Source organism: Oryx dammah, unplaced genomic scaffold (assembly GCF_014754425.2).
Source record: "Oryx dammah isolate SB20612 unplaced genomic scaffold, SCBI_Odam_1.1 HiC_scaffold_11, whole genome shotgun sequence".
NCBI classification, from domain to species: Eukaryota; Metazoa; Chordata; class Mammalia; order Artiodactyla; family Bovidae; genus Oryx; species Oryx dammah.
In genome coordinates, this window is record NW_024070195.1 from 41,269,585 (window position 1) to 41,288,237 (window position 18,653).

General features: G+C 51.4%; 2 protein-coding genes across 2 annotated transcripts; both read right to left on the reverse strand.

Moving 5' to 3' along the window:
- Window positions 1-3,678: 3,678 nt before the first annotated feature.
- On the reverse strand, window positions 3,679-6,227 carry RPL10A (ribosomal protein L10a). The gene is made up of 6 exons (XM_040249853.1): window positions 6,153-6,227; window positions 5,724-5,798; window positions 5,559-5,639; window positions 5,053-5,201; window positions 4,187-4,359; window positions 3,679-3,881 (listed from the first exon to the last, which is right to left on the reverse strand). Exons 1-6 carry the CDS (start codon window positions 6,155-6,157, stop codon window positions 3,711-3,713), a joined length of 654 nt encoding a protein of 217 aa, XP_040105787.1. The 5' UTR covers window positions 6,158-6,227; the 3' UTR covers window positions 3,679-3,710.
- An 881-nt stretch (window positions 6,228-7,108) lies between these two features.
- FANCE (FA complementation group E) lies at window positions 7,109-17,305 on the reverse strand. The gene is made up of 10 exons (XM_040249854.1): window positions 16,858-17,305; window positions 14,945-15,572; window positions 14,298-14,342; window positions 13,935-14,003; window positions 13,505-13,648; window positions 12,743-12,866; window positions 12,437-12,515; window positions 11,006-11,072; window positions 9,748-9,873; window positions 7,109-7,654 (listed from the first exon to the last, which is right to left on the reverse strand). The coding sequence occupies exons 1-10, from the start codon at window positions 17,106-17,108 to the stop codon at window positions 7,553-7,555; spliced, it is 1,635 nt and encodes a 544-aa protein (XP_040105788.1). The 5' UTR covers window positions 17,109-17,305; the 3' UTR covers window positions 7,109-7,552.
- Window positions 17,306-18,653: the final 1,348 nt, after the last annotated feature.

Here is an 18,653-nt window from a genome sequence, read left to right on the forward strand (position 1 = left end):
GCATGGTGTGGCCAAAAAAGATTCAAATTTAACTGGGTATCCTGTATTTTCATTTGCTAAATCTGGCAACCCTGCCCTGAAATCTAGATCATTCTGGCCCAACTTCCAATTTTGCAGATGGGGAAACAAGAGGTTAAATGTTCTCACTCAGCTGTCAATGGCAACACCAGGATTTGAACCTGGTCTTCTGACTTCAAGCCTAGCCACCTAGTATACTATTAAATAATCAGGAGGCCTTTTGTCTTGGTCCACTGAGACTGTTGCTTGCAAGATGGGGAGGGTGCCTGGAGCCCCAGCCAGATGGGAGGGTGTCCTGCAGACAGAAATTGGTTTATGAGAAACCCACCTTGTGCTAGGCCTAGGGCAGGATACAAAATCCAATCTCTACTAATAGGTGAATATATCTGTTGGGTGCTTGAATCATCCTCACGTGGGTTACTGCCTTCACGCTCGTGGAGTAAACAGCCTCCAGGTAATTTCTATTAGAATAATATAGGTCTCATGAAAACTCAAGAAATGAAATTCGACTGCCTTCCTCACTTGCCACCCCCATCCCCACATACAAATGCAACAGATTTGGGTTGGGTGGAAATTGCATAGTTCTGAGGTCTCAAAATAGCGAAGGAACTCAATAAGAAGGTGGGTTTTATGAACCCAAAACCTAGGGCCCTCTCCTGGAGGTCGCACTCCCTGCCCGGAGTTCTGCGGGAAGCTGTAAGGAAAGGCCAGGAGAGCAGGGATCCAAAGAGCCCCTCTGTTCCCGTTGCCATGTCCTTAGGGAAGAGGGAGGTGGGCCATCATTTTGCTAGGTCCACAAAGCCTGAGCGCTGTCATGAGGCTTCTTGGGGGCTCTCTATTTCCCTCTAGTACCAACGCTGGCTTCTCAGGTGGCTCAGTGGTAAAGAATCCACCTGCCAATGCAAGAGACACGGCTTCAGTCTCTGGTTCGGGAAGATCCCCTGGAGAAGGAAATGGCAACCCATTCCAGTATTCTTGCCTGGAGAATCCCATGGACAGAGGAGTCTGGAGGGCTACAGTCCATGGGGCCGCAAAAGAGTCAGACACAACTTAGTGACTAAACAATAACAACAAATGCTGGAGAACTGGGCCCCCCCAGATTTCTAACTCAGGTGCACACTAGGCTTTAGTCTAGAGTCATCCTAGAGGCTGGGGCTTGGCTAAGATAGCTCAACTGTCACTTAAATCAGTCTGCTTTCCGTCCTGCCTCCCACTCTTTGCCCTCTAGTGTGGTGCTATGGGCCTCTGGAGGGAAGGCACCGTGACTCTAAACAGCTTTTGAGCAGGCCAGCAGAAGGCAGGGAGTCACAGTAGTCTAATATAGTTTTTAGGACTCCTGCACCAACACATGAAGGCAAAGGCACCCCATTCTAGTACTCTTGCCTGGAAAATCCCATGGACAGAGGAGCCTGGTGGGCTTCAGTTTCACTTTTCACTTTCATGCATTGGAGAAGGAAATGGCAACCCACTCCAGTGTTCTTGCCTGGAGAATCCAAGGGACAGGGGAGCCTGGTGGGCTGCCATCTATGGGGTCGCACAGAGTCGGACACGACTGAAGCGACTTAGCAGCAGCAGCAGCACCAATACATAAGGCCTAATAGATCTTATAAAGTGGGGAGTAGGTTTAATTTTTAAATCCAGGTGATGCAAGTCAGTAATCCAGTAAGACTCAAGTTTCCAAGAATTTCCAAAACATACCCATAGAGTTTCCAAAACTATTTTTATTAAGACTTGGCACTTCTACCACAGAGGGCATGGGTTAGATCCCTGGTTGGGGACCTAAAATCCCACACTCGGCCCAGCGAGACAGAGTGGTTGCGGGGGAGGGGTGCAAGGGTGCGACTGATTCTGAAGGCACCTTGTCCTCCCCACGCATCACCATGGATGAGACAGCTGTCCTCAGGATGACCTCCATTCCATCCTACAGCCAGCTGAGCCAGACAAGCAGGTATTTATGTGCCAGGTCTAGAACACACATGTATGTAGCTCTGCCTACCTACCATTTTATAACCACTGTTTGAGTACCAAGTGCCTGGCACTGTGCAAAGCACATCATGCTAAAAAGTAGGTACCTTCTTCAGCTCCTTTCAGATAAACTTTCTGGAAGAGGCTGGCTCAGTAGGTACCCACCGTTTGAGTGGTAGAGCTGGATTCACTTAGGCACTGAGGGCCTCAGCCCAATCTAGTCTCGCACCCAACACATTATGTGCAGCTGGTCATGGGAACCTCCTCCAGGAAGCCCTTGCTTTGCTGTGATCTGCTCATGACAGCAGGCTGCTGGCAGCTGGTCTCCTAGAAGTGACTTGCTTCCATCTCACAGGCTGTGATCATTCTCTCAGAATTGGCTGCCAAATATGCACTTGGGGCCCACCTTACGGGAGGCTTGCTGGCCTTCACCTAATCGCTCTCATACCTTTTGCTATACTCACCTTTGTAAGAGACAGGACAGAAAATGTAGTCACTTGTTAACTACCTTTCATACTCTATTCCTCTAGTTACCAAATCATAAATTTTCCCCGTGTTACTTTTTTTGGATAACAAAAACCACACAAGCTTCAGAAAATCCCCTAAATCACTTAACTCCCAGCTTTCAATGTGCTCAACACTTTTAGTTTGTAAGCTCCCAATCATTTTCCTTGAGTTGGCCAAAGTTTGTTCTTAGTCACTTAGTCGCGTGCAACTCTGAGACCCCATGGACTGCAGCCTGCCCGGCTTTTCTGTCCAAGTTTTCCAGGCAAGAATGCTGAGTGTGGGTTGCCACTTCCTTCTCCAGGGGATCTTCCTGATCCAGGCATTGCAGGAAGATTCTTTACCATCTGAGTTATAGGAAGTCCCTTTTTTCTGTGCCAGCTTACAAAACCCAGAGTGAACCTTTTGGCCAACCCCATACTAGGAATAAAACTTGCTTCCTTTCAGTAAAATTGAGCTAGTCAGTTGTAGCCAGCTTTTCCCTCTCCATACCTACTGAGAACACTGTTCAACAGGCCTAGGTGTTTTATCCACTAACTATTACCAGAGGAGCAAGTCAGGACTACCACATTGAGAACCAAAATTAAATGCTCATCAGATGATTAGGTGTAATACTTACAACCTGTAAGCTAAAATGACAGGACTTCCCTGGTGGTTCAGATGGTAAAGCGTCTGCCTACAATGAGGGAGACCTGGTTTCAATCCCTGGGTCAGGAAGATCCCCTGGAGAAGGAAATGGCAACCCACTCCAGGATTCTTGCCTGGAAAATCCCATGGATGGAGGAGCCTGGTAGGCTACAGTCCATGGGGTAGTCGAGTCGGACAAAACTGAGCGAATTCACTCACAAGCTAAAATGACAAATCCCTTTGGTTAATATCCTGATGCTAGGAAAGACTAAGGGCAGAAGTGGGTGAGAGGAAGAAATGGTTGGATGGCATCACCAACTCAATGGCCACGAGTTTGAGCAAGCTGCAGTCCATGGGGTCTCAAAGGGTTTGGACACGACTTAGCCACTTAACACCTTGTACACAAGTAGATAAAGGTTGTTTTAATAAGTTTCAGCATTGCTCCATGATTTTGAGGGCAGAAAGGCCTTGCCTTGTTTGCAGTAAATGACTACCCATCACTGGCTCATCAGTGCAGGGTAGCAAAGCACCTCCCTCCCTTCCCAAAGCCACAGAAGACACTGCTGATGGTTTAGTATGGTTTATTAAGCTGTGCCTTAGTACAGACGCTGGGGCTTGCCCATGGTGCTCTTAATGTACAAGGCCCTGACGTTCTGCCAATTTTTCTTGAGCAATGATACCAGGAAGTTGACAGCTAAGTGGATGTTGTACACAAGCTCATCATCTGTCATCTTCACGTGGCCAACAGCCACTGCCAGACACAGCACCTGTGGGGAGAAGGTCAAATCAGGTTGGTGGCCTGATTCAAAGAAACCAACTGTGGAGAGTGGGCTCATCTACAAGCCAGATGGCCCATTCCTCCCCTTCCAGTGCCCTAATAAGCAGTGCTTTGCCCTCAGACCTAGAAGACCAGAGCTACTTGAAAATCTTCAATCCTGTCAAGTGACTGTCACAAGTCCCAAGAATCCACAGAAATGCAAATCAGGGCTTCCACTCAGAGAACGTGGGTAAACTGCAGGGCCCTGCCACCATCACCACTGTTTAATCTACGCAACCAGCCAGACCACCGCACCTTCTTCATCTGGAACTTGATCGTGGACTTCACTTCATCAACTTTGGCCACCATGTTCTCATTGTGGGTCAGCAAGGAAGGGAACTTGCCAGCCTTGTTCAGGCCTGGGCCCAGGATTCGGGGGATCTGCTTGATCAGAGACTCTGAAGCCAGAAAGGCATCATATTTCTTGGCTGGTAGAGAGAAAAAGCCATTAGGACCTGGCTCCTCAAGACAACTCTGAAACAGAGCTCTGTGACCCAACCACAGAAGTGGCCTCCAATCAGCATTCTACCCTTTCCACAGCTACCAAGTCTTTTGCATCCTCCTTGGGGCAGTATGAGCTCCATCCTCTGGACTTTTACTGGCCAAACATCCACATGAAACCAGGTGGCAGAAGTCCACGCTGACTCACAATCCATGTTGCAATAAAAAGGCTCACTCTAATTACGACTAGCTGGTTTCAAATCCCACCTTCCTACTTTCTAGTCACCCAATTGAAGAACCTGTTCATCTGGGTAAAACACTCCAATCATATAGCATAAAGATTAAAGTGAAACAATAGGAGCTCTAAATAGAAATTCCAACCCAGAAGGCACTAGCACCTGACCTGTCAATTTGACAGAGCTCACTTGCTTAGCAAAGAACCACTACCTGGCCTTCTTCCCTTAAAAATAACCCCCAAAGCAAAAAAAAAAAAAAAAAAGAATTTTCACATGGCTAAGTTTCAATTTCCAGTTGGCCAAGCACAGCAGATACTCGGTCATGACTCTACCCCTTCATCATTTTAAAATCCGAACAGCAGAAATTCCCCTATATTCTACCACTCCCAAGAGATCTGCGATCACTCTACCCCCCACCCGTGAAACCACACCAGGTACACTCACCCAGCTTCTTGACCAGTTTCTTATTCTTGTTGAGTTTTTTCAGCGCCTCGATGTCCATGTGGGGGATATCCACAGCCTTGGCCTCATCACAATGCTGCTGGTCCCCCAAGACACACACGGAGAACTTGGGGCGGGGAGTGGACTTAAGCCTGCATTTTGGGGGGGGACAGGATAGGTCACGTGCAGCCCTAGGCTACGGAGGCTGAAGGTGAAGGGGTCTGGGACCACTGAGCCTTACCCAGAGCCGTCCACTTTCACCAACAGCTAGTCTGGCTTCTCAAACTAGCCGGCGGGCTCGGCCAAAGCCTCCCCACGCCTCCCCTCTTCTTTTAAGACCCAGGGTGGGGGTCCGTCCAGCCACGCCTGCGCGGAGCAGGGGGTCTGAACTGCCCGGGCACTTCAGTGCCGCACGTGCCCGGCCGCCTCGAGCTCCACTGGAGCCACAAGGGAGGAGACGGGGCAGCGCGGGGGCACTGAGGGCTGGGTGGGATCGGAACGGTGCCAACCTGACGGTGCCCGAGAAACGTTTGTCCTTCTGAGGGTCATAGTTCTTCAGGCTGATTTGAAGCTCCACCGTCTCCAAAAACCTTAAAAAAAAAAAATGTTAACAAAGTTATAACAAGCCTCCAGCGGCTTTCCCCAGGGCGGCTCTCCCCGAGGCCGGCGCTTACTTTCTGCGCTTGCGCTGGTTCCCGTGCAGGACTTCCCGCACCGCCTCGTAGAGGGTGTCGCGGGAGACTTTGCTGCTGCAAGAAACAAGCAAGACGAGCGGTCAGAGCCCGGTAGCCGGGCACCAACCCCCGGGGGTGTCAGAGGCCTCCGGCGCGGGAGGGCCTAGGGATTACTCCCCGGGGGTTTCTGGACACCAGAGTGGGGCGACTCGGGCCCAAGGACCAACCCCGGGGAAGAGGGACCCTACTGGAGACCGGCCTTGGCGCGCCAACTCGAACGCCAGGCCCGCAGGCCGAAGCCTGACAAGAAATGCGCCTCAACGAAGCAGGGGCAAGAACTCCCAGGGCTTCTGCCCGCAATGTTTCCTTCCCCACGGGGGCGCCCAGAAGCGCGGATGAACATGGATAGCACGACTAAGCGACACCAACCTCATAGTTCCCTACGCCGCGATAACCGGAAAAGAAAGAAACACCGCTCGCGCATGCGCCCAAATAGGATCCTTGTTCTCGCGAGAGATGACTGTTCCCGCGGCTTTTCTCCTGAGTATAGTTAGTCTGGTGGCTCAATCCCGGGGAGCGCCGCCATCTGCGGCCACTGAGGGGCGCAGCTGCCGTGCCTTGCACCGCTAGACTCGCTTGGGAAGACCCCAGCCTCGCGCCCCGTGGCGCCAGCCTCTGCCAGGCCCTTAGGGAAGAGGCTAAGGCCAGGGATCGAACTGCAGTAGTCACACTGCTGGGCATCGCACCCTTGACAGCCGCTGAGAGGATGCAGACAGACCCCACCATTTTTGTCTCTTATACCTCCGGCGCGCACTTCCTCCTGCCTTGCGAACCTGTTTCATGTCTCAAAAGCAGGCTTTACTAAAAGTTTCTTTCTTGGCCGCTCAGAGCCTGCGGCGGAGAGGCCTCAAGGAAGGGTTTGTGATTAACTTACCCCTGACAGTTGATTCAGGAACATGAGCAAGGCGCCTCGCTAAGTGCTGTGGGAATATAGAGATGTAGGACAGACATGCCCACAATATCGCACACTCTCTGCCTCTTCTGTCCAGCAGGCCTCGTCTTGTCTGCTCACCATAACCCCAGGAGCCCTTCAGATCCCTCCTCAAAGGCCATCATCTGCCCCAAAGCCTTCCCCAACTCCAGGCTGTGTCACTCCCGCCCTCAAGCCCCTCTCCCGCAGTGTGGCCTGCTCAGTCTCACCCACTCCACAGACTGCTCTGACAGGGCTCAGGTGCGTGGTATCACGCATGATCTGGCCCACAGAACCTGAATGAACCTCAGAACTCTACCACCTGCCCCACAAGGAGAAAGATGCCCCTGTCACTGAGCAGAAGGGGGCAAGGGGTGGGGAGTTAGTAGGAAGACAGGCACTGCTACTAATAAGACATTATTGAACCTCTTTTTTTTTTTTTTTTAATGAAATACCATTGATAAATTATTCAAGTCAGAAACAAGAACACAGAGGATCATCACATATACACTTGAGCACAAGAGATCTGTGCTGAGCACATGGCCCTGGGGCTCCTGGAGTGTCATCATTGTCCACTCTGGGTCTGCTATGACCCTGCTGAGGCCTATCTTACGGTGTCTGCCCCCAGAAGTGACAAGGAGGGAGCCCAGGGTCAGGAGCCCTTGGTAATAAAGATCATCTAGCCCCAGACCCTTCCTGCCAGCCCCTCTGCAGCCTGCAGCAGGGAGGAAGTTGATCCCTGGGATGGCCAAGTTAAGCCCTGACCCCCAGGCAAGAGGCAGGGTGAGGAGCTGAGGGCAGAAGTGTCCTTCAGGAAGTTGGTGAGGGAGCTTCGGGAGGGTGGTCCTTTGGTGGACAGTCAGGGAGTCAGATGTCTCAGGGCAGCCTGCAGGGACTTCCTCAGGAAAGTGGTGTTGAGTTCCACAGCTGCAGCCAGGCCCAGCCTCTGGGGCTCAGTGATCTGGAGAGAAGGAAGAATCATGTCAGGACTTCAGCAGCTGATCCCTCCTCTCCCCTATCCTTCCCCTGGGCTCTGTTAGTTAGAAGAGAGAAATCCAGGACCCAAGGACAACTGGAGGTGACTCCCTGAGAAATCTAACTTCCATTAGATACTACCATGACCAGGGGATGTGACCTTGGGCAAGTTACTGCCTCTCAAATTCCTCATCTATAAAATGGAGCCAATAATAGTATCTTCTCATAGGACTAGTTCTCACAGGACTAGTACCAAGTTAACATAGATAAAGGGCTTAGAAGGATGCCTGGAGCATAGCAGGGGCTACAAGTATCAGCTTAGTATTTTAGCTCTCTAACCTTATGGATGGGCTTGATAAAGGACAGAAATGGTATGGGCTTAACAGAAGCAGAAGATATTAAGAAGAGGTGGCAAGAATACACGGAAGAACTGTACAAAAAAGAGCTTCACGACCCAGATAATCATGATGATGTGATCACTAATCTAGAGCCAGACATCTCGGAAAGTGAAGTCAACTGGGCCTTAGAAAGCATCACTACCAACAAAGCTAGTGGAGGTGATGGAATTCCAGTTGAGCTGTTTCAAATCCTGAAAGATGATGCTGTGAAAGTGCTGCACTCTATATGCCACCAAATGTGGAAAACTCAGCAGTGGCCACAGGACTGGAAAAGGTCAGTTTTCATTCCAATTCCAAAGAAAGGCAATGCAAAGAATGCTCAAACTACCGAACATTTGCACTCATCTCACGTGATGCTAGTAAAGTAATGCTCAAAATTCTCCAAGCTAGGCTTCAGCAATACGTGAACCGTGAACTCCCTGATGTTCAAGCTGGTTTTAGAAAAGGCAGAGGAACCAGAGATCAAATTGCCAACATCCGCTGGATCATGGAAAAAGCAAGAGAGTTCCAGAAAAACATCTATTTCTGCTTTATTGACTATGCCAAAGCCTTTGACTGTGTGGATCACAACAAACTGGAAAATTCCTCAAGAGATGGGAATACCAGACCACCTAACCTGCCCCTTGAGAAATCTGTATGCAGGTCAGGAAGCAACAGTTAGAACTGGACATGGAACAACAGACTGGTTCCAAATAGGAAAAGGAGTACATCAAGGCTGTATATTGTCACCCTGCTTATTTAACTTATATGCAGAGTACATCATGAGAAACGCTGGACTGGAAGAAACACAAGCTGGAATCAAGATTGCCGGGAGAAATATCAATAACCTCAGATATGCAGATGACTCCACCCTTATGGCAGAAAGTGAAGAGGAACTAAAAAGCCTCTTGATGAAAGTGAAAGAGGAGAGCTAAAAAGTTGGCTTAAAGCTCAACATTCAGAAAACGAAGATCATGGCATCCGGTCCCATCACTTCATGGGAAATAGATGGGGAAACAGTGGAAACAGTGTCAGACTTTATTTTTGGGGGCTCCAAAACCACTGCAGATGGTGATTGCAGCCATGAAATTAAAAGACGCTTACTCCTTGGAAGAAAAGTTATGACCAACCTAGATAGCATATTCAAAAGCAGAGACATTACTTTGCCGACTAAGGTCCGTCTAGTCAAGGCTATGTTTATCATTTCTCTTCCCTTTCACTAACCCAGTAGGTGCTGGTGCAGAGGTCAAGTCCAGGACAGAAACTGTGATATCGTGATTGTTGATTCCTAATGCCTCAGAAAGCATCTGGCCTACAGCAGTGTTGGCTGGATGAACGAACTCCTAGCAGTCTCACTCCCCTATTCTTGGACTTGAACTTGTGGTTTCCCTGGCTTCCACTCAGGGTTTTTTCCCTGGTGAACATCAGACATCCTTGTGGCACAATCAAGCAGCAGAAACTGCCCTTGTGTGTGCTTAGTTGCTCAGTTGTGTCTGACTCTGCGACCCCATGGACTGCAGCCTGCCAGGCTCCTCTGTCCATGGGATTCTCTAGGCAAGAATACCGGAGTGGGTTGCCATGCCCTCCTCCAGGGGATCTTCCCAACTCAGGGATCAAACCTAGGTCTCCCTCATTGAAGGCAGATTCTTTACCAACTGAGCTACCAGGGAAGCCCCACACTTGTGGCCCTACCAGTACTCACGTTGGCTTGATACTTGGTCATCACTGTCAGCAGGAGCTTGGCATAGGCCATGGATGTGGTGGCCACTGGCCCTTCTTTACAGAGTTTCTCCATCAACACACTGAACTTCTCAGGGGGGATCTCCACCTGCACACATTAGGAGATGGGGTAATAGCACAAGAAAGGGCCCTGGGTTCAATTCCCCAACTCCACCACTTCCTAGGCAGGTGACCCTCAACCAAACTGAGCTTCAGGTCACTCAACTAGTCTGAGCCTCAGCTTCCACATCTGTAAAATGGTGCTCATAATACTGAACTCTGAGGACTTTGAAAGTGATTTAATGTTATTATGCAAATAAAGCCTGGCACACAGGGCTCAGAAAACCGGTGGTCACTGCTGCACAGGCTCAGATTAGGAGCAAGGGGAGGCTGAGGATCTTTAGCCTGGCATAGTGGTTGAAAATAAAAGGAGAGAGTGGTCCCAAGGGAGTCCTGACAGCATAATAACAACAGCTCTTCATAATCATAACTTAATAAACACTTATTAGGCACTAGGTACCGTTCCAGACATGCTACCCCAATTATACCACTTAAATCTCACCCTAGTTTTACATGGTAGGTGTCATCATCACTCACCTTTTGCCAATGAGGAAACTGAGGCATAAAGAGGCTAACTACTTGCATTATAAACAAATGAGGCAGACGCTTATGTATCGATATATGGAAAAACTGCCAAAATATCTTGTTAGATGGAAAAAGCAAAGCACAGGGCACTCTGTGTTACAGCCTAGAGCTTGGTGTGTTACAACCTATGTAAAAAGCAGGGGAAGAGTAAATTTCAACATGTGTCCTTGTATATATACAGCATCTCTGGGAGGGTTCCACTGCAACTAGTAACACTGATTAGCCCTGGGGAGGGGAATCTGGGTGGCTGGGAGGAATTTTTTCACTATATCCTTGTAAGGATACAGTTCAAAAGTGTGAACATATGACTCTATTACCTATTCAAAAATAAATTAAATTTACACATACACATCAACAAATCCATACTCCAGGCCACACAGCCAGCAAGAGGCACAGCTGGGATTCAACGTACAGTCAGCTCTCTGCTCCTGGCCTTTCAAGCCCCAGGACCCTCCTCCCAGTGTCACAGGCACCCTCCTGGAGGGCTGCCATCCTGCTTGCCCATTCCGTCACTGAAGTGGTCAGAAGCCCAGGAGCCCCACGCCCGCCCACATCACAGCAGCACTTCTTTGTCCATCCCAAGGCAGCCCACTCACCTGCCGCTCCAGGAGTGACTGCAGCACCAAGAAAGTCTCTTCCTTCCAGGGCAGCTCCGATATCTGTCTGCAAGCACAGGCCCCAGTGAGGAAAGCTCAGCCTCCCACCAAGCCTGAGGATCTACTGCTCCTACCCCAAGGCAAGGCCCCGGGGACAGCTAAGATCCCCAGCTGCAGAGGAAGTAGTCAGGGGCCCTGATGCTGGCGGCCAGGTAGGAGCCGCTGCTGCAGTGCTGGGAAGGCCATGGCCCCAGACCCCTGGGAGTTGACAGTGGAGGCTTTGGCTGAGAGGTACAATGATTCCCTGAAAAATGACCACGAGTCGAGAGTGCATCCTGAGCAAAAAGGGGAGGGTGACCCAGGGAAGAGGATGATGACGATGATGGGTGAGATGACACATGTGAAGCTTCTGAGAGAAGGTGAGCCCTCCCTGCAGAGCCCAGCCCTCGGTGAGGTCCACTCCAGCTGCACCTCCCGTCCTCAGCTTGTCGGGAAAGGCAGGATGTCACATGGAAACAGTGTCCCTTCCTGGGTGCACAGACTTGGGTCTGAGGCCAGGCTTTTGCACTCGCTGTAGCTCTGTGGCCTTTGGCCACCTCCCTCAGCCTCTCCGAGCTTCAGCTTTTCTATCTCTAAGGTGGCAGCCACACAGGACTGCACGCAGACTGAAGTAATGAATTGAAAGCACAGAGAAAGTCCTCGGCAACGGGTGGCTAGTAGTTTTTTGGAGATTGTCCCCTTCTCATGTGATACCTAGCATTTTATATTTCATGTTAATGTCCAATGGGGGTCTCACCTACTCATTATTTCTACATGTCTGTATCTTAACTCTCCAATTTGATGCCCAAATTTAACACCAATTTTATAACAGTATTTGAGCACTTCCTACGTGCCAAATACTGTGCTGAGGTCTTCATGTGCATTATCACACTTAATATCTAGAAAAATCCTACACAGTTAATGTGTGGAAGCAGAGGTTCAGAGAGATAGAACAACCCGATTAAACTTGCACATTTAAAGGCAAAGTTGAAAGATAAAAAAAATAAGAGGCAAGGTTGAGGTTTTCACCCGTGTCTGTCTAACTCCAGAGCCAGGGCTCTGAACCACGATGTCACGTTCCAGCTATGCTGAGAACTCAAGCACAGCAGCACCAGCCTCTTCTCCACACTCCCTGAGGCAGCTGGCACAGAAGTCTGGCCCCCTGGGCTGGGGAAGGGACATGGTATGGCAACTAACAAGGACCCACAGTGGTAAGGCACAAAGCCAGGCTCAGGTCACCGAGAGTGAGCATCGGCTGTGCCACTGCCTGTATTTCAGGCACTTTTGGGTACAGGGCCTGGTGCCCAGTCAGCTCCAATTCCAGAATGCCAAGAGCAGCTTGGCCAGGGGGAGGAGGTGTGGGTGGGGCCAGCAGGGGTGCCTGTCACTTACCCCAGCATTAGAACCTGCACGTCTGGCTCCAGGGCCTTGTCCTTTGTAAGGCAACACAGTAACTCTGTTTGAGCTGGACCTGAGTGGGTGACAGCAGATAAAAGAAGTCTGGGGGAAGATGGCAGGAGAGGAGGGGGTTGGCAGGGAACAAAATGCCCGGCTCATTACAGGGGGCAGCGTCAGGGAAGCAACTGGTATCTTTACTCCTTGAATACCCAATTCCTGCCAGGACCACCCAGGGGAGGTGAAGGGTGTTGGGAAGAGAGAGCGCACAGCTACTGGGCCTGGGGCCTGTTCTAAAATTACCTATTCCTGGGGCTTGGAGCACAGGACCAAGGAGGGCTCTGCAGACAGCATAGGGATACTTGGTACAGAAGGAGGTCAGGGCAGTTGTGAGCAGGCGGGAGGCTGAGGAAGTCAGGGAGAGAATCTACAGCCAACAGGGAGGAAAATATTAATTAATTGCTTCTTCTCTCCAACAAATGTTTATCAGACTCATTTCAGAATCTTATACATTACACCAGGCTTCCCCAGTGGCTCAGCGGTTAAAGAATCTGCCTGTAATGCAGGAGATACGGCAGGAGGAGCTGCAGATTCTATCCCTGGGTCAGGAAGATCCCCCGGGGAAGGAAATGGCAACCCACTCCAGTATTCTTGCCTGGAAAATCCCACGGACAGAGGAGCCTGGTGGGCTACAGTCCATGGGGTCACAAAGAGCAGGACAAGACTGAGCAACCAAACACAAACACATATATTACAGTGACCAAAAAATTCTTTTATCCAGGACCTACACGGATCCACCCATTGGAAAGGACACATAGCTCCCTTCCCCAGCTCCCATATCCCTTCAGCTTCTGTAAGGATCTGCGGCCCAAGAGGGATGAATGAGTTAGATGCCCCGTAGGTAGATGGCCTAGGGGTCTGTGCCCTTCCCTTGCTCCCAGAACCTGGGACAGGCCAGATGTGTGCAAGGCTGGGAACCCCCTCTGGCATCCTGCTGAGGGCCCAGACTCTCTCCCCGCCACCCCACCAGTCCCAGACCTTTCATGTGTGTCCCAGAGCACCTACCCGTCCAAGGAAGAGGCTCCTGGCCAGCACAGTGGCATTGCCCAGGCTGAGGTCTGGTGACAGGGCCAGCAGCCAGGTGCAGAGCTGGAGGAGACCCGTGTCCAAGAGCTGCGAGAGCTGCAGCTGGGCGCACAGCAGGTCCACCTGCCAAGGATGGGGGAGGGTCCCGGGACACTCAGCCTTTCTTGGCTGAACTGTCAAGCCCACCAGGCAGAATGGGCGGGGCCAGGACACCCCAGGGTAAGGTAAGACGGGAAAGCCGCCCTATGGGAGCCAAGGGCTAAAAGAAACCACTGCGGGTGACCCCTGCCCCTGAGAACAAAAACCCAACCAAATCCCCTCCCCAAATTCCCACATGAGGCAGGGGAACAGAAATTTAAGTGGAGACAGGGACCATGTCCTTGGGGCCAGCCAGGCTTTCTGGACTCACCTGGCCAGGACTGCACTCCTGGAGAAGCTGCAGCTCAACCGGTGGGGTGCCCTCCAGTCCTTCCAACCCCTGAGAGGGCGAATGCCATGTTAGGGCTGGCAGAGCCCTCAGTGACAAGTCAATTGGCAGAGTGGGTGGGTGAGGACCCCAGAAGGTGCTACTGGAGGAGAAGAACCACTTGCCAGGGGTTAGAACAACATATGTGGGCTAAGAAAAGCCTTCACACAGATGGTGAGACCTTCACATCCCACCCCCACCCCCACCGAACAGCTGTGCCTTGCCGCAGTGGGGCTTCCCTGGGTGCCACTGGGGTCCTGGAAAGGGTGGAAGAAGGGCTGTGGGGAGCAGGGTAGGGCAAGTCACCTTCCCGAGGGTCTTGAGCAGCTGCTGCAGCCTGGGAACCTGGTCCTGCAGAGGAGAGCCCGGTCACTGCCAAGCCCCCACCCATGCAGCACGGCCCCTGGTCATGACCATGGCCCCAGCTGAGTCCCAGCCCCTCTGAGAGAAGGCACCGGCTCAGTGGGAGCTAGTGGGCAAAGATGACTCAAGAAAGCCAGAACATGAAGCCTAAACTTTACAAAGTGCTTCAGAACTCAAACTAGACACGGGCCCATGTAAATCCAACTGAACAAACTTGTCTTCTTTGCATCCATCCTAATGGGGCTAGACCAGGCCCTGGGCTGGGAGGTCAAGCTGGATGCTGGGATGACTCCCCCATTTCCCATAAGATGGGGCAGCAGGGGTAGCTCCAGAGCCTTTCCTCTTCCCCCGTACCCCTGACCTCACAATACTGATCACTAGGTCAAGGGTTCCCACCTCCAGTCCCTCCCTTCCCTACCCTCTTCTCAGAAGCTTGTGGAGCAGAAACTACATTCCCTCAACCCCTACTCCTTCCCCTTGCTCCACAGACTACAGTCATTCCAAAGGGGACAGTGTCCCAACCAGCTTTTGCCCGGTATCAACCCTCCACTCCAAAAGATCACTCTAAAGCAGCAGCCTCACCCTAGTACCTGGATAACTTTGGGCAACTCCAAACTCTCAGGTAGGCCCTTAGCATCCTTTAGACTCTGACCAGCCTCACTGGGCTCAGCTCCCATGACAGGCTGGTTTGTAATAGATGATGCACCTCCTCCATCAGCCAGGGATTCCGAAGATTCGTGTTCAGGTCTCTTCCCCTCATGACCTTCTTCTTCCTCTTCTTCCTTTTCCAAACACCGGAGCCTTTTGGGGACCCTCTCCCGCTCAGGACTGACAGGCTGTTCCTCTGGCTCCTTCCTGCGTTTCCCAGGCTGCTGGGAGTCCTTGTTCTCCTCCTGCCCTTCTCCTTCAGAATCTAGAACCGGGGGCAACTTCAACTTCCTGCCCCCTTGGCCCAGCCGCCTACACAGGCCTTGAAGCTGTCTCTGGCACCTTTCAGACAGTGGGGATGCTTCATCAGTGGAAACACCAGCTCTCAGATCCCTTTGCAGAAATTCTCCAAGGGCCCGGAGCCAGGGATCAGGGTCAGGGCTTGGATCCTGCCTCGCCATCTGCAGCACAGGGAGGAGCCTGCTTTCGGGCAGCGATGGCCAAACAGCCATGAGCAGGGACATCAGGTTTGTCCGGCATAACGGGGGCAATCGCAGCAGCAGTGGTTTCCTAGGTGGCAGAGGGAGGGCACCGTTAGGAGCATCTCGCTGAAAGGAGCACCTCGCTGAAAGGAACACAGAACAGGCTAGCTAGAGTTAGAGGCTACATGGCGCCAGACAGAAGTGGGTGGGGAGCACTGGAAGGCAGCACCTGAGGGTCAGTGTGGATGAAGTGGAGACAACATGGAAACCACTCAACAAGCGAGCATCTATTCTACACTACACTAGGCCCTGCTCTTTGACATCTCCTATTTCAGCTCAAAAATTGGAACCTACCCTGTAATCCATCACTTCATGGCAAATAGATGGGGAAACAATGGAAAGAGTGACAGACTTTATTTTCTTGGGCTCCAAAATCACTGCAGATGGTGATTGCAGCCATGAAATTAAGATGCTTGCTCCTTGGAAGAAAAGCTATGACCAACCTAGACAGCATATTAAAAAGCACAGATATTACTTTGCCAACAAAAGTCCGTCTAGTCAAAGCTATGGTTTTTCCAGTAGTCATGTACAGATGTGAGAGCTGGACTATAAAGAAAGCTGAGCGCCGAAGAATTGATGCTTTTGAACTGTGGTGTTGGAGAAGACTCTTGAGAGTTCCTTGGACTGCAAGGAGATCCAACCAGTCAATCCTAAAAGAAATCGGTCCTGAATATTCATTGGAAGGACTGATGCTGAAGCTGGAACTCCAAAACTTTGGCCACCTGATGTGAAGAGCTGACTCACTTGAAAAGACTGATGCTGGGAGGGATTGGGGGCAGGAGGAGAAGGGGACGACAGAGGGCGAGATGGTTGGATGGCATCACCAGCTCAATGGACATGAGTTTGAGTAAACTCCCGGAGTTGGTGATGGACAGGGAGGCCTGGCATGATGCAGACTATGGGGTCGCAAAGAGTTGGACCAACTGTGACTGAACTGAATGAACCCTGTAATAGATCCATACCTGTTTTATGTAAACAAGAAAAAAAAGTCCTTTCTGAAATTTTATGTAAAAATGATACTCCAGAACGCCGAGTAATGCTTGGTCTGCAGCCCTGTGCTCCCCTCGGCAGTCCCTGCAACTCACAGGGTCACCACCCTTCACGCTTCCGCACCTCTCAGTACGTGACGCTGTTATTTGTCATCACACACAAAGACACTTGGGCTATGTGAGGCAGGAAAGAAACCTTTTATTTATTTGTGTGTGAGGGTTAAAAACACATCTAGAGCAGCGGGTAGCGCCAGCTCCTGCTTCACACGACCCTAGAGGATGAGGGCACCAACAGGGCCGGAGGAACGCGGGCGGACGACTTACAGCTCCAGGCGACAGTCCGGGCCCTCCACGACGGGCTCCTCCCGGCACAGCGCCTCGAGGACGCCGCCCCAGGCAAAGGGCTCCCCGCCGCGGCCGCTCAGTGTCCGCAGCACCCCCAGACCGCGCCGCGCCCCGTCGGGCCCGGCCTGCAGCGCCTGCAGCAGGAGGCGGCCGGGGGCCTCCAGCCGAGCCCAGGGCGCCGCCGGCTCTGCGTCCTCAACCCGAGCGGGCTCAGCCTCCAAGGCCTCCATGCCCGGGATCGGAGAGTCGCGCTACCCCGCGCTCCGGCTTCGGGCCTCAGCTCCGGGGCCTGAGGAAACGGAGGCTGAGGACAGTGCCCCTCCAGCCAAGTTCCATCCTCAGCGCAGGGAGACGTCCGGCCAGGCCGCGGGACTCGAGCGGTCGGCAAAGGAAAGAAGCGGGAGGTGCGGCTAGGGGCGGGGCGCGGGGGAAAGCCGGAAGGGGCGGGACCGGGATACGCCGGGGCGGAAGCAGGAACCGAGCAGGGGAGGGGGCAAAGGCCGAGTGCCGGTCTGCTGATGGGGCGGGGCCAGAGTTGGGGCGGGGCTACAAAGAAATAGGCTTGTGGGCGGGGTCATGCAGGAGATTGGGTGGGACAGGGCTTGATGGAGGAGCGGGTCCTTAACCTTCCTTCAGGTAAGCGATGAGGGCGGAGATACAGAACGGATATCAGGGTTGGTTGTATTCAATACTTCTGGATCCAAGCCTATTTAATTTAAACTGACGCCCATGTTGCTTGTAGATCTTGGGCTCTGGCATAGGATTTGATCATAAAACACCGTAACGTCACCTCTTCCACAGGCCATCAGCTGCCATCATTTGAGTTTCAGCCATCTCCAGAAATATTTGATGTATAAGTACACCAGAGAATGGGAGTTGCAGTAAAATCTAATGTTATCTATATAGCAAAAAACCTTGCTACTGTAATCTTCCTCTCAGATCAAGAAGTGGCCTTGCTCTGGTTGTTTATAAAGGATCAAGAGAGCCTCCATTTCCCAGTGTTTCAGCTTAGGGAAATCTGGAGGAACGAAGTCTTCCCGCGAAGGGAGGGATCATAGCAGAGGATGGAAACAAAGGCAGAGGGGAGAAGAGCCCCACAGGACCCCATGAAGCCTCCTTTGGGTGCCAGCTTGTATTTCTGTCTTCCCAGCTTCTGCTGCCATGCATACATCCATTCGATCAATAAGCCTTTTACTGATCACCTAGGGCTAAGGATACAGGGAACAAAGTAAAGATCCTTGCCCATATTGTTGCTGACGCTCAAGTGAGGAAACAGACAACTGAATAAACAATAGAATGACTGTTTGTGATAGGAGGGAACAGAGATAGAGTGAGGTAGATTTAAATAGGTGGTCAGGCAAGCTAAACCTAAAGGAGATAAGGAAGTAAGCCAGGTAGAGGTCTATGAGGAGACCATTCTGGAAAGAAGGCCATGGTTAGGCTTTGAGCAGAAGCCTGGCTGGAGCTGAGTGCACCTGCTGGAGAAAAATAGATGAGATTGGAAAGATAACCAGACCAGATTTTGTGAGGCTGTGAGGTCCCAGAGGGAAACTTGTCTTTTACTCTGAATAGCATGGGAAGCCATAGGCATATTTTGAGCTGGATCTGATTTCCATTAGAGTCAGTTTTATAATTTTTTCCAAAATGATTTCAAGGGAGCTATTGGATAGGACTGGAGTTCCCAGGTGACTCAATGGTAAAGAAGCCACCTGCCAAGTGTCGGGGAATATCCACTGGAGGAGGAAATGGCAACCCACTCCAGTATTCGTGCCTGG